Genomic DNA, 14,003 nt, shown 5'->3' on the forward strand with positions numbered 1-14,003 from the left:
CTTTAGGAGGCTACCTCAACTCTGCCAGATAGTGGCTCACTATGATCTCCGATGTCAATGCACCAATAAACGCCAAAACAACAACATCTGCCAGATAGTGATTGGAGGGAGTCCGAGTAGTGTGTATGCGGGAAGCATTATCGAGGCCACGTTATGTCAAGGATCTGGGTATATTCTTACCATGTGGTGCCATCTCCAAAAATTTCATTACTTCATATAGCATGTCCCCCCCCACTTTTTCTCACTATTGAATAGACTATGAATTGTCAAACTAATAGAGTAAACTTATCTGCGAAAAGATCTAAACCTCCCAAACCCTTCCTAGTTCATTTCACAAATATACGTGGTCTCGATTCTAATCTCAACGATGTCCATTTCCACTTGCAGTCCACCAAACCCTATGTACTCTTTCTGACAGAATCTCAGTTATCGGTTGTTTTAACTACTGCTCATCTCAGTTGCCCAAATTATTCACTGTATGATTCCTTTTGCCTCAAAGGTGGTGGAACGTGCCTATGTCCATTCCGATATTCCATGTCAGAGACTTGTAATTTGGAATCTCCTCTTTTCAATCTTCTTTGGCTTAAAATCTCTCTACCACGTTCGGTTAAGTTCATCTGTTGTCTCTACCGTTCTCCCAACTCCACTAATCACTTGGAGCTCTCTGACTTCCTCTCTTTGCAACTTGACTTTCTCCAGTCCGACTTTCCTAACAGTGAGGTAATTTTCCTTGATGATTTCAATGTTCACAAATCCAGCTGACTTCTGTTCTCTAGTCACACTGACTCAGCTGGTCGAAATGCTGAGGCTTTTGCAATTACTAATGACCTTGCACAGATTGTTCATTTACCTACAAGAATAACAGACAATCCTAACCATCCAGGGGCTCACATCTAGTGAGTATGGGCTTGGCAAACCTAGGGTCCTGAGCTGAGCTGGATATCATCATTCTTTTCTATCTTGGTGGTGATTCCTTTCTACTTCTGACTCTCTCTCTCTCTCTCTCTCTCAGGGTAACTTGGGGAATTTTTTTTTTTTTGGCCAGTGCAGCATAAGCCTTGGGCTTCCTTGCACCATATTGGCTAATAATAATAATACAGCCAACACGCTTGATCTTTTTCTCACAAACAATCCTTCTAAGTACACGGTCGAAGTGAGTGGTCCTTTAGGCACCTCATATCACAACTTGGTGATTGTTGCTTCTCCAATGGAGCCTTTATCTCATAGCTATTCCCAACCTCGTGTTGTTTGGCATTACAAGAATGCAAAATGGGATGACCTGTGAGATTTCTTTTCTCCTTTTCCTTGGTCGAACTACTGTTCCAAAACTTCTGATGTCAACGTTTGCTCAGATCATGTCAGTGAAATTATTCTTGTAGGAATGGAATCCTTTATACCACACTCCACTTTAAAACCTCATCCTTCATCTAAACCTTGGTTTTCCAATAAATGTGTTAAGGCCATTCAGGAGAAGAATGTTGCATATCATAATTTGCTTGTTTCCAATTCTTCAGTTTCATTTTCTGCCTACTCCAAAGCTCGCAACAATTGTAAAGCAGTTATTAATCAGTCCAAACTAGATTTTGAACAGGCTAAGAGCAGAAAACTTGCTTCTTGCCCTAATGGTAGCCAAGCATTCTGGTCTCTTGCCAAAGCTATTGGCCGCAACTTTTGCCTATCTCAGCTCCCACCTCGGTCAAAACCAGATGGTTCTGTTGTCACTTCGGCCAAGGATAAAGCTGACCTGCTAGCATCCCATTTTTCTACCAACTCATGTATTAATGATCTTGGTAAAACACCTCCTGCCATTCCCAACATGCTCCATTCAATGCCTCCTGTGATATTCCATCAAAAGGATGTCAGAAGAATTTTGACGAATCTTGAAAGCTCCAGGTTTGATGACAAGAAAGCTCCAGGTCCTGATGGTATTTCTCCACTTGTTCTCAAAACCTGTGCTCCTGAACTTACTCCTGTTCTTTGCCGCCTTTTTTCACTTTCTTATCCCAAAGGTGTTTTTCGTTCTGCTTGGAAATTTGCTCATATCCAGCCAGTTCCTAAAAAGGGTGACAAATCCCTCCCATCCAATTGCAATTACTTCTACTCTTTCTAAAGTAATGGAGAAATCAATTAACCGCCAACTCTTAAATTACCTAGAAACTTTCCATCTGATCAGCGATCGCCAGTATGGATTCCTTCAATGTTGATCCACTGGTGATATTCTGGCTTATGTTACCCATTTATGGAAAAATTCAATGGAAAAGTTCAGTGAAACACAAGCAGTTGCTCTTGACATCTCAAAGGCTTTGGATCGTTGTCATAAAGGCCTTCTAAACAAGCTTCCATCTTATGGTTTTCCAACTTTTTTTTTGTAATTGGTTATCCAGTTTTCTCTCTGATCACTCAGTGAGGGTGATGGTAGATGGCTACTAATGCTGGTTTTTTCCAAAGATTTAGTTCTTTCCCTCCACTCTTTTCCTCTTGTATATTAATGACCTCCTTCCATTGACTGGAAATCCTGTCCATGGTTTTGCCGATGAAAGCACATTGCATTCCACTTTCTATTTTGAGAAACCTTGCCTTGCTCAATCAGCTTCAACTTCTCAATTATCCACTACCAATTCCCTAAATGCTGATCTCCGGGTAATTCTCCAGTAGGGCAAAGACAACTTAGTTGATTTCAATCCTTCTAAAACTCAGTCTTGTCTTATATCTCGCAAAAAGGATTCTTCTGCTCCTATGCTAATCTTTGGTGTCACTCCGATTTCTAGGCAAGTTGATATATCTCTTTTGGGGATTACCCTGACTTCTAATCTCTCTTGGCACAAGCACATTACAAATATTGCTTCCTCTGCATCTAAAAAACTTGGTTTTCTCTTTCGCTCTCAGCGTTACTTTTCTTCCAAACAGCTGTTCACTCTGTACAAATCACAAATCTGCACTACCATGGAATTTTGTTCCCATATCTGGTGCAGTGCCCTCAAAACGTCTTTCAGTCTTCTAGATTCCATTCAGAAGAGGGCAGTTAGGTTAATTAATGACTCATCTCTAACAGAGTCTCTCCACTCGCTGTCTCAGTCTCATAGACTTACTGTTTCTGCTGCATGCCTTTTCTACAGATACTTCCATGGGCACTGTTCTTCTGAATTGGCTTCTATAATTCCCGCTCTCTCTCTTTCAAAACAATCTGAACACATGCCAATCTGAACTCACAGAACCAACTTTTCATCTTCCTCATTTATTCATTCAACTGCTGTTTTCTGGAACAACCTTCCTTCATATGTCTTTCCTGAAAATTAAAGTCTACAGAAGTTCAAGTCTAATATCAACAAATATCTTCTCTCGTCTTCTCAACCTCCAACCCAAGCATGGTACTAAGTACTATAGGTTCTAATACCTCTCGTGTTTGGGGTTTTCATAAAAAAAGAAAAGAAAAAATACAATAATGTTTTATAGCTCTTGTATTTTGCTCTAAATTTAATTGTATTTTAGAAATTTTGAGTAGTGAATAACATTTTGTTTAAGGCAAATTTCTTTTCTAAATAATTCATAGCATAAATACAGTTTTACATAATTTTCATCATTTTAACATTAAATAATTTAATTATTTTTTTCTTGTTATCAATTTACTTGTTGATGAGAGGAATGATGGTATGCTACTGCAGTTGTATCTACTGCTATTTGATGTAAAAGGAAAATATGGATAAAAGAGAAATTGAGAAAAATTAACTGCAAAATAGCTCTGAGAATTTTATAACTTATTTTTACTTACATTCGGAGAATTACTTATATTAATGAAAATTTCAATGCCCAGGCAAACAGAATTACTTCCCTCCTTATATGAAATGTCCAGCAGTATGGCAGCTATGTCATAAATACCTAGAATACAAAAATTACTATACCTTAGCACAAATCAGAATGAATATGAAATATAACTTGAGACCCATTCTAGTAACAAATTATTATTTTATAACTAGCCAAAACCTAAGAAACTTTCTAAAAAGAATTGTTGATTTTGACAATAACATTTAATTCCAAAAGTAATTTGATCAATTTAAATGGTATAATTTAATTCAGTACTTTAATATAAAAAAACTAAATAAATATTTAATTATGAAATATATAATGAAATTTATGTTTTAAAGGGATATTTTAAATTTTATATGCAGCTTAAAATGTATTTTATCAAAAAAAAAATCTATAAGTGAAATAAATGCCAAAGTGGGAAAAAAATTACAACTTTTATCCTGAGGGACACACTGTTATTTTCACTTTTTTTTAAACTATAAGACTTTGAATTTTTTTTGTAATTTATTATTTTTGTAAATAACTATTAAAAATTATTGTTAATTTGCTAGTGTGTGTTAACTAAGAGTTGAAACTTCCTGATTAAGCCATTAACCCAATGGTAGTGGCATGGGATCACTTTGAAGCCCCCACCTCCACGTTTTTTTTTAGTTCTGTTTGCATTTTAAATGATCTTTCCTGAGGCGTAACACACTATGCTTTCATGGAAAGCATAGTGTGTTAAAGCATAGCGTTTTGAAAATTCCTCCTTAAGCCACTGACCTAATGGTAGTGGCATAGGATCACTTTGAACCCATGTTTTTTTTAGTTCCGTTTGCATTTGAAATTCTCTTTCCTGATATGTAACACACTATTCTTTCCATGTAAGTACACAACAAAATAAATTAATAATTCATGGACTATCTTGTCCCGTGTGTTTTGCAATCAGCAGGTTTTTGACTGCCCAGAATAAAATCTATGGTTTTTTTCTAATCTTGGCATCTGAAGGGCGCAACCATGTTATCTTGAGTTTCTCATTTTAAGCTGGAACAAAAAAAAAAAAAAACCCTGTTTCTAAGTACACTTGGGGCTTTAGGCAGCAAGTTTTTTTTTTTGTTAAAGTTTTTGGTATATTTTAACTATCATGCAATTATATACTATAAAGTGTAGCACAGGTTATTTTAAAAAGTGCACCACTGTATCATAAATATTTTTGTATTCGGCATATTGTGACATTTTTATAATTTTTATTTTAATAATGGTTAATACAAGATCAAGTCAGAAATGCTATAACACAAGACTGTGTGAGTCAGCCAGGCCTGGATGCAGGAGTTCATCACTTTTACAGCTCCTGGCAGGTATTCCAAGATCACTCTTGCAGACAATTGTAGTTTATGCAATAAAACATAAATACATGTCCAAGAAAATGTAAGAAAACTTATATTAAAATTATGAAATCTTATATGTATACTGTATTTATATTATTCTCAAAGCTTGCAATGCTGTAAATTTCAAATCACTCAACACCACTAAGACTAGTGTAAATGCTGGTGCTCTAGCGCAGCTATGCTGATAGTGCTCTCCCAAATTCAGTCTTTTCATAACGTCCAATTTAGTTCCCAATGACAACATTTTCCAATAATTTTTTGCCTTCTTCATATTATTAGTACTAGCTGACTCACTTGATCCCTTTGAGGCCATTTAAAATTAAAAAAAAAAGTGAAGTTGAAACTACCTACAGGGTAAACAAAAATCAGTCATATACAAATTGCATATAAATACTAAATAACCCAGAACTGACTAGAAACCAAAACTAACTAGAACTGAGAAACCAAAACTAACTAGAACTGAGAAACCAAAACTAACTAGAACTGAGAAACCAAAACTAACTAGAACTGAGAAACCAAAACTGTTACTGCATAGTGTGCAGCTAAAAGCAACTCCGTCAGAAATAAAAGTCCTAAAGAGAAGTTTATAAACAACACTTCAATAAACTTCGGTTAATTAAAATCACAAACAGGTGCTCCGTTCCCATAACCCGATGGGTGGAAGGTTGTAAAAATGTATACAGGCAACCCCCGTAGTAACATGGTACTTCTACAACACGGTTTCGCTCTAACATGATTGATAAATTGAGGCAATCCTCACACAACACAGTACTTATATAACATGGTTTCACTCTAAAACGGTTTGAGAATTGCGGGAAATCTTGCATAACACTGTATTTTTGTGCTCGGAAAACCCTACTATTCTGTTAGATGTAATTTCCAAGTTTCCATTCCTTTTTGTGAATCCCTGCTGTTGACTCACTAGTCGTTATTGCCTTCATGGTATTTTTCTAAAGCACATTTCTGGAGGTCACTACCATAAAACAATAAAAACAATTTGCAGTTTCTGGTTTATTGGTCTTTTCTGTTAGTGTAATCAATTATAAACGGGTAGTAAACTCTATCTTCTTCTTCCATTTGCTATAGTACCGATAGCTGGAATTCTGTGGATTTTCACGTTATTATGCCGAAATGTGTTTCCCCTTCCATGACATATTCAATCATAAAAAACATAAATAAATTTTCAGAAACTCATTACTCCATATCTCACTTGCGCGTATCATGTTTTTTGCAAGTTGTGCGTGCCGGGTTCTTTGTTATTAATTACTTGTCTTTTTTACTGTTTTATATTTTACAACTCAAAAAAAAAAAAAAAAAAGTCAGTGAACAGAAATATCAATTAGTTAGTATGTACATATTACAGTATGTATTAATTAAGCAATGTACGTAAGCGTAAATTTATTTTTATTTTGCTAACTGGAAAATATTCTTCCGATTTCACGTATCATTTAACTTTGTTAATTGGTAAGGTAATAAAGTTAAATTTGTGCTTTATATCTTTAAACCGGGGGTCCACTGTATTTTGTTGGGAGATCCCTGGGTTAGGTTCTGTGTTATTGAACTTGTGCTTGTTTGAGACCATAAAAAATTGTGACTTCGAAGCATGCAGTTCATAACTTTTAAAGAGAGCAGAAGGCACATGAAATCTAGATGCTGCAGAAGAGATTGTGCTTAGCAGCGATGAAGAGGGAAAAAAATTAAATGAAAGTACATTATCTGACATAAAGTATCACAGTTTGTAAAGTAAGATGTTTGTTCAGTTATTACTATTTAAGTTACTACTATTATAAAAATAAAGTTAAAATATTAAGTTATTATTACTATAAAAATTAAGTTTCCGATAGTTATAAAAAAAAATGGTGTATTTTTGTTACCTTTTGGAACATAACCTCCCTTTTTGTACTGGTTCTTAGTCCCATATAACACAGTTTCGCATTACATGAAATTTTGTAGGAACCAAACTACCATGTTATATGAGGGTTACCTATATTTTTGTAATATATAAAAAATGGCACATGACCATAGCATTCAGCTGTGGACATAGGAAATTTGTGCCAGTACAAACAGCTACAGAAAATTAACACAGAGGTGTCAATTACCCATGGACAAAAAAACAAAACTTTTGGGGCAATAAACAGACACTTTCAAATTTTCTCCTTGTCATAAATTGGAAATGCTTTACAGTATTTCCAGTTTGGCCAGAAATTCAGCCATTTTCTCATTAATTACAGTAACAGTTAAAAAGAACTTCAATTCACAGTGCTTGCCTTCAAAGAGCACTGTGAATTGAAGCTGATTGGAAAATCAAATTGAAGAGCATTCAAAATTTTTTTTTGACAGGACTTCTCAGGCACCTCATTTAACATATCCTACCAAGGTATTTGGAATGAACAGCACTATTCCAGGAACACAAAGTAAAATCTGGGGGAGGATATCAAAAATACAAAGTGCTACCACAAACAGTGCTAACTAAACTGTGCTATAGTGGGGGACAACTCTATTTGATTTTGTCAGGGGTTTTTAATTTCGGTCTAAGATGCTATGTGGCCTCAATCAACTAAGAGGGCGAATACAGGTGAATTATGGATAACTCTAAAGCTGTCATAATGGAAACCATGAATGCATATATGTCATTAAGAAACCACAGCACAAAGAGGATGCCAAGGTGATGAATAATGAGATGACTAGCTTACCAGAGCAGAAAAGGATAGCACAGAAGTAGGCCCATATTTATGCTGGGTCACATGGGGGATGTGCTCCATGCTTCCAGTTTTAGCAGCCTCATAAATAAAAATCAAATCATTTTTGAGATGGTTAGCAGCCAAAGTGATATAGTTGAAGCAACCAGTAGTGTGACTGATGCCCAGTCTGATATCAAATTATACAGTATATTTTCTGCAATATTACATTATGTTATATTACATTTTTGTTGATTCAGAATTAATTTCAATTTCTATTGTCATCATAAATAATACTCAAGAAGAACATAATGTCTTTGAAACTTTAAAGGTCTTAAGTCATTAAGTTACAGAAAAAGGTCATTTTTATAGGTGACTAATTCATGTTAAGCTAAATTTTATTAGATTTTCTTATATCACTGCAAATTTATTCATTTTTCATCAAATCATACCATTATTTTATGTAATAATGATAATGAAATGAGAAAAAAAAAAAAAGAAATAAATGTTCAAAAGGTTACAAAAAAGTTTTTAGTGAAATAGTGAAACTTCCAGATACCTCTAGAAAAAATAAAATTGTTATTTTGAATTAAAAACTCAATATGTATAAAATTATAATTATGAAACTAATTCAATTATTTTGAATTTTTCTGCGTTTAATTTGTGAAATCTCCAAACAGAATGCCATAAAAAATTGACTCTTGACTCAGCTGTCAATTCAATGGATCACTAGAACTGTCATGACTTATACCATACCTACATAAAGGCTCTGACAAGCAAACAGAGCCTTTATGTTGTACAGTATTTAAACTCAATATGAGTCAATTGATTAGTGAACTTGAAGCAAATTTGCATTTGAAATCAAGTTCTTGGCATTATAATTGTGCAGCTTTTGTTGAAATTGAGTTTCTAAAGCTAAATAAATCAAAATAAAAACAATAATTCATTGAAAAACAGTTCATCTAGAATCCTGGAAAATGGTAAATTCTGAGGAGACTGCAAGTACATTTTCAATTTTTTGATCAAACAAAATATTCCATTGTTTTGTTTTTTTAGCATTAGCATTAGTAGAGGCATATGATGCAAGAAAGCAAGCTTATTCAGCATCAGCCAAAAAAAAAACAAAAAAAAAAAAAAAAAACACACACACACACACACACACCACTCCCATTTCACCCCTCCGTTCGTTCGAAATACCTGTCCAGTTGAGCTTTAAATTTGTTTAGGCTATCAACTTCAATAACAAGTGATGGAAGTCGGTTCCACCAACCAACCACCCGCTGGCCAAAGGCAAATTTCCGCACATCTATCCGACATCCATCCTTCCTCAATTTGAATTTATGCCCTCTGAGGTGATTATTCTGAGCAAGATGAAGAATCCCATTGGCATTGAGCATGCTCAAACCATTCAAAGCCTTATACACCTCTATCAGATCACCTCGCCGGTGCCTAGTCTCCAGACTCTGCAATTTGCAAAACTTAAGCCTTTCTTCATAGGCGCAACCCTTTGTTCCATTCACTAATCTTGTTGCCCTTCTCTGTACCCGTTCCAGCAGCTCTACATCCTTCTTGAAATGAGGCCTCCAGACCTGTATACAGTACTCAAGATGTGGCCTAACCATTGCCTTATACAAGGAAATAATCACCTCCTTATCCCTGCTAGAAAAATTCCTGTATATCATTGACAAGACACCATGAGTTACTCTTGCAGCTCGTCTGCACTGCTCAGAGAACTTCATATCTGCCTGCACAATTACCCCAAGGTCCTTTTCATTCTCCACCACTGTCAGTGTAGTACCACAGAGTTGATACGTTGCTCTGGGGTTACTGTTTCCCATATGTAGTACTTCACATTTGTCAATGTTAAACTTCATTTGCCACCTCTCAGCCCATCTGTTCAACCTTTCCAGATCCTGTTGCAGCAGCATAGCGTCAGTAGTGTCTTTAACAACCCTGCCAACCTTTGTATCATCTGCAAACTTGGACATTAAACTTGATATCCCATCATCAATATCATTCATAAACACCGAAAACAACAACGTACCCAACACTGAACCCTGAGGAACTCCACTAATAACATTAGTCCACGTTGAGCAGTGTCCATTGATTACCACTCTCTGTCTTCTGCCACTCAACCATCCCCTTATCCATAGCAGCAATTTGCCTCCAATGCCACACTGCTCCAATTTGTGCAGCAGTCTTCCATGTGCAACAGTATCAAAAGCCTTTCAAAGATCCAAATATATAATATCAAAGTTATTCCCTGCATCCAGTTCTTTTGTGACTACATCATAGTATCCAATCAAATTGGTCAGGCAAGACCTGCCCTTAACAAAACCATGCTGCGTCTGAGCTATAACTGAATTCTTGTCTAGATGATCCTGCAGTGCTTCTTTAACCAGTGCCTCCATTAATTTACCTGGAACAGAAGTTAAACTAACAGGTCTATAATTACTTGTGTCAGCCTTTGATCCTCCTTTGTGAATTGGGGTTACATTTGCACATCTCCAGTCTATGGGTACCTCCCCTGAGTCCAAAGAAGCTCTCATAATTATGGCTAGGGGTTTGCTTACTTCCTTTGCTGCCTCCTTTAATATAACTGGATAGATCCCATCCACCCCAGGTGCCTTTTTTATGTTTATCCTCAACAATCTCTCCTCCACTTTCCTCTCAGTTATTACAAAATCATCCAGCTCACTGCCAATGCTTACTTTACCTACATCATTCTCCTTCCTGAATAACTCCTCATGCGTGAATGTAGATGCAAAATACTCGTTTAGATTGTTAGCCACCTGAGCAGGATCCTCAACTGTTGAACCATCAATACCCAGTGGGCCAATCTGATTCATCCCTTTCCTTCTTGAGTTTAAATATGTAAAGAACTCTTTTCTGTTTTTCTTTGCATCCTTTGCCAAGGATTTTTCGTAGTCTGCCTTTGCCTGCCTAATCTCTTTTTTGTGACTTGGTTACAGACCAACTTATATCTATCATAGGCTTCCATGTCACCCATTAATTTGTATGTATCCCATGCATTTTTCTTCTCTGCCACATGTCTCATTAGTTCATCTGACAACCATTTAGGCCTAAACCTTGAACAATATTTCTTAGTTGGTATGTAAAGCCTGGTAGCCTCCAAGATTAGTTCCTTGAATGCTTCCCATTTTGAGTTTGCTGTTGGTAACATCATCAGTTGGTCCCACTGTATAGAATTTAAATACTGTCTCAGACCATCATAGTCAACTTTACGAAAACAAAAACCCTTCTCTTTACCTCTGATGGTAGTTACCTCCTTGAGTAAATCCCACTTCAACACAATGTGATCACTGCCACCTAGTGGTTCATTTATCTGCAGATTCTTAATGCATGAAGAATCACTACTGATAATCAGATCAAGAGTATTGCTCCCTCTTGTTGCCTCACGAACATGCTGATGTAGAAAACAATCATCCAATAAATCCACAAAAGCCTTGCTAGTGTGCGAGTGACCAATCCACAAATTCCAGTCAATATCTGGGAAATTAAAATCCCCCATTATAAGACTCTCTGATTTACTGGCCCACTCTATTTCCCTGTACAATATCTTATTATACTCATCAGAGTCATTAGGCCTATAGCACACTCCTACTCTCAATTTTGATTTCCCTATGCTTATGTCACACCAAACTGACTCGACACTGCCTTGTCCATCGATGTCAACTGGCTTCACTTCCTTAGACTTTATGTGTTTCTTAATTAATAGCATAACCCCTCCTTCCCTCCTGTCCTGTCTATCCTTTCTATACACATTGTATTCCCCAAATTCCAGTTCCGCATTACTTATATCTGTGTGACACCACGTCTCTGATATCCCAACAATATCTGCCTTTGATGTTTTGAGCAATACCTCAAATTCATCAAATTTATTTACCAAACTCCTAGCACTGGTGTACACGCAGGTATACATGCACCTGTTTCTATTCTTAGCTACCCTAACACAACCCATGTGTTTACTTGTACCGCAATGACTCCCAGCAGTCTCTGAAATATCCTGCATCTTGTTTTTCGGGCTTCTGCTCATTTCAATAGAAGCAGTGCAAGAATCACTTCCACCTCTGCCAGTGGCTACTGTTAATCTATTAGTCCTTGTATCCCCCCCCCAACTAGCAGTTTTCCGACCCACCTAACACTGCCTCGACAGCATCAGCAAAAATTCTTGCACCCTTTCTATTTAAGTGTATCCCATCCCTGTAGAAGCAATCTCTCCTGTTAACAAGTACAGTCCAGGCTGAAAAAATTCTACCCCTTGAGCCTTGCACAATCCCTCCAGGGCCGAATTTATTGACAAGGCTCTCATCATATACTCCCTCCTATCGTGTCTGGGCAGAATTGCAGACACTTTCAAATTCAACCCTAATTCACGGCTTTTTTTCAACAGTGACCTGTACTTGCTAAGTAATTCTGCCGGTCTCCTACTCTTAATATCATTAGTGCCAACGTGTACAACTATATCACCTTTTGTGCCCTTAAAAGATGATATCCGCTCTACAACGTCATCAACCTTTGCCCCTGGCAGACATACCCATTTTTTGTTAGTATTATACTCTGTTTACATTGTATCTTTAGTAGTGATTTTCACTAAGCAACTATGTTACTGCCAGAAATTTGAACTTGATTCTAACAAAAAAAAGAAAAGAAAAGCAAAAGAATTAAGTAACCTGAATTAATTTCATATTTATATTGTGATCATATGATACAAAGAACACCCTGTAGATAGTAAAGATATATGGGCATGTACATTTTTGTAGATTTGAGACAGAGAGAGAATGTAAAAACAATTATAACAAGGACGAAAATTTCTAATAGTAGTTTGCTCTAACTCTATACTTGGACATACTTGTATTTCAAAAAATAACTTAGATTTTCATTTCTTTGGTTACAGAGAAAACTTTGATATGTAGTGAAATTTAATAAAGGGAAAACATTTAATACATGTAGTTGTTGTTGTTGATATGGGGGTTTGATGGCGCATAAGCTACTTGGGCTACAATGCGCCTAATACATGTAGTATGGATAGAAAATTTACAGAATGACTACACTAGTAAGTTAAAACTGAACATAATTATATGCTTTTGTCTCCCTCAAGATTACACTAGGCAACCCTACATGAAGTCACTCTCTTCTGCCACAATTGGAAGCATTTCTGGAACTTATTTACTGATATCAATTTTAATACCCTTGACATGCTGGACTTTCTCTGAAGACCCAAAACATGTCTCTTTCAGAAGAGTTTTGATATTTGTAAATAGAAAGAAGTCAGATGGAATGAAATCAGGAGCATAGGGAAGGAAGGTGTTCTATCCAAAGAAGCCTCTTTTTTTTCATAAACTGCCTTATCAATAATATAGTAATTCAGCGCCATGTTGTCAATAAGACAATTTCTGACTGAAAAATGGATCCTTAAGATGGAAAATGCTCCAAAGTTCCCCAATTTCATCATATGACCTTTTTCTATGAGGTTCCAAGTATCAAAACTTTGCAGAAAGGACACATTTTTGGGTGTTTATAGCAAGTCCAGCAGTATATGTCAGTAAATGAGTTCAAAAATTGATTCCATATATGGCAGAAGAGGTCTGATGTAGAGCTGTCAAAGAGGACTTCTTTGAAGGGGGAAAGCAAATAATTGGTTAATAATTCAATTTTTATCTTAGTCATAAAGCCATTCCTGGAACTTACAAGCTACACCTTGTATATCATCAAATTTTGGGTGTTTGTAGCAAGTCCAGCAGTATATGTCAGTAAATGAGTTCAAAAATTGATTCCATTTATGGCAGAAGAGGCCTGATGTAGAGCTGTCAAAGAGAACTTCTTTGAAGGGGGAAAGCAAATAATTGGTTAATAATTCAATTTTTATATTAGTTATAAAGCCATTCCTGGAACTTACAAGCTACACCTTGTATATCATCAAATTTGAATTCTTAAAAATAATACCTTTTTTGAATGCAAAAGCTGGCAGATTGCACAATACATCTAACCACTGTGTATCATTATCTTCCCTAATCTTCATTTTAAACTCGCTGTTTGAAAATGTATAGACAGATGCAACAGTTTTTTCGTGCTCTAGAGAGAAAAATTTTAAATATAATCATTATTAACTTAATTGCTTTTCTTTCATTTC

At 36.1% G+C, this 14,003-nt stretch overlaps 1 protein-coding gene across 1 annotated transcript in view; it reads right to left on the minus strand.

Moving 5' to 3' along the window:
- LOC150086855 (uncharacterized) overlaps positions 1 to 14,003 on the minus strand; it is a 213,913-nt gene that overhangs the window by 177,648 nt on the left and 22,262 nt on the right. Inside the window, exons 3-4 of the mRNA XM_090372298.1 lie at positions 13,817 to 13,945; positions 3,770 to 3,876 (exon numbers count right to left, since the gene is read on the minus strand). Coding sequence (XP_090228424.1) covers positions 3,770 to 3,876; positions 13,817 to 13,892 — 183 coding nt within the window. The 5' untranslated portion in view covers positions 13,893 to 13,945. The remainder of the gene's footprint in view (positions 1 to 3,769; positions 3,877 to 13,816; positions 13,946 to 14,003) is intronic.

Source organism: Mastigoproctus giganteus, chromosome 4 (genome assembly GCF_048544385.1).
Source record: "Mastigoproctus giganteus isolate SK-2022 chromosome 4, ASM4854438v1, whole genome shotgun sequence".
NCBI lineage: Eukaryota > Metazoa > Arthropoda > Arachnida > Uropygi > Thelyphonidae > Mastigoproctus > Mastigoproctus giganteus.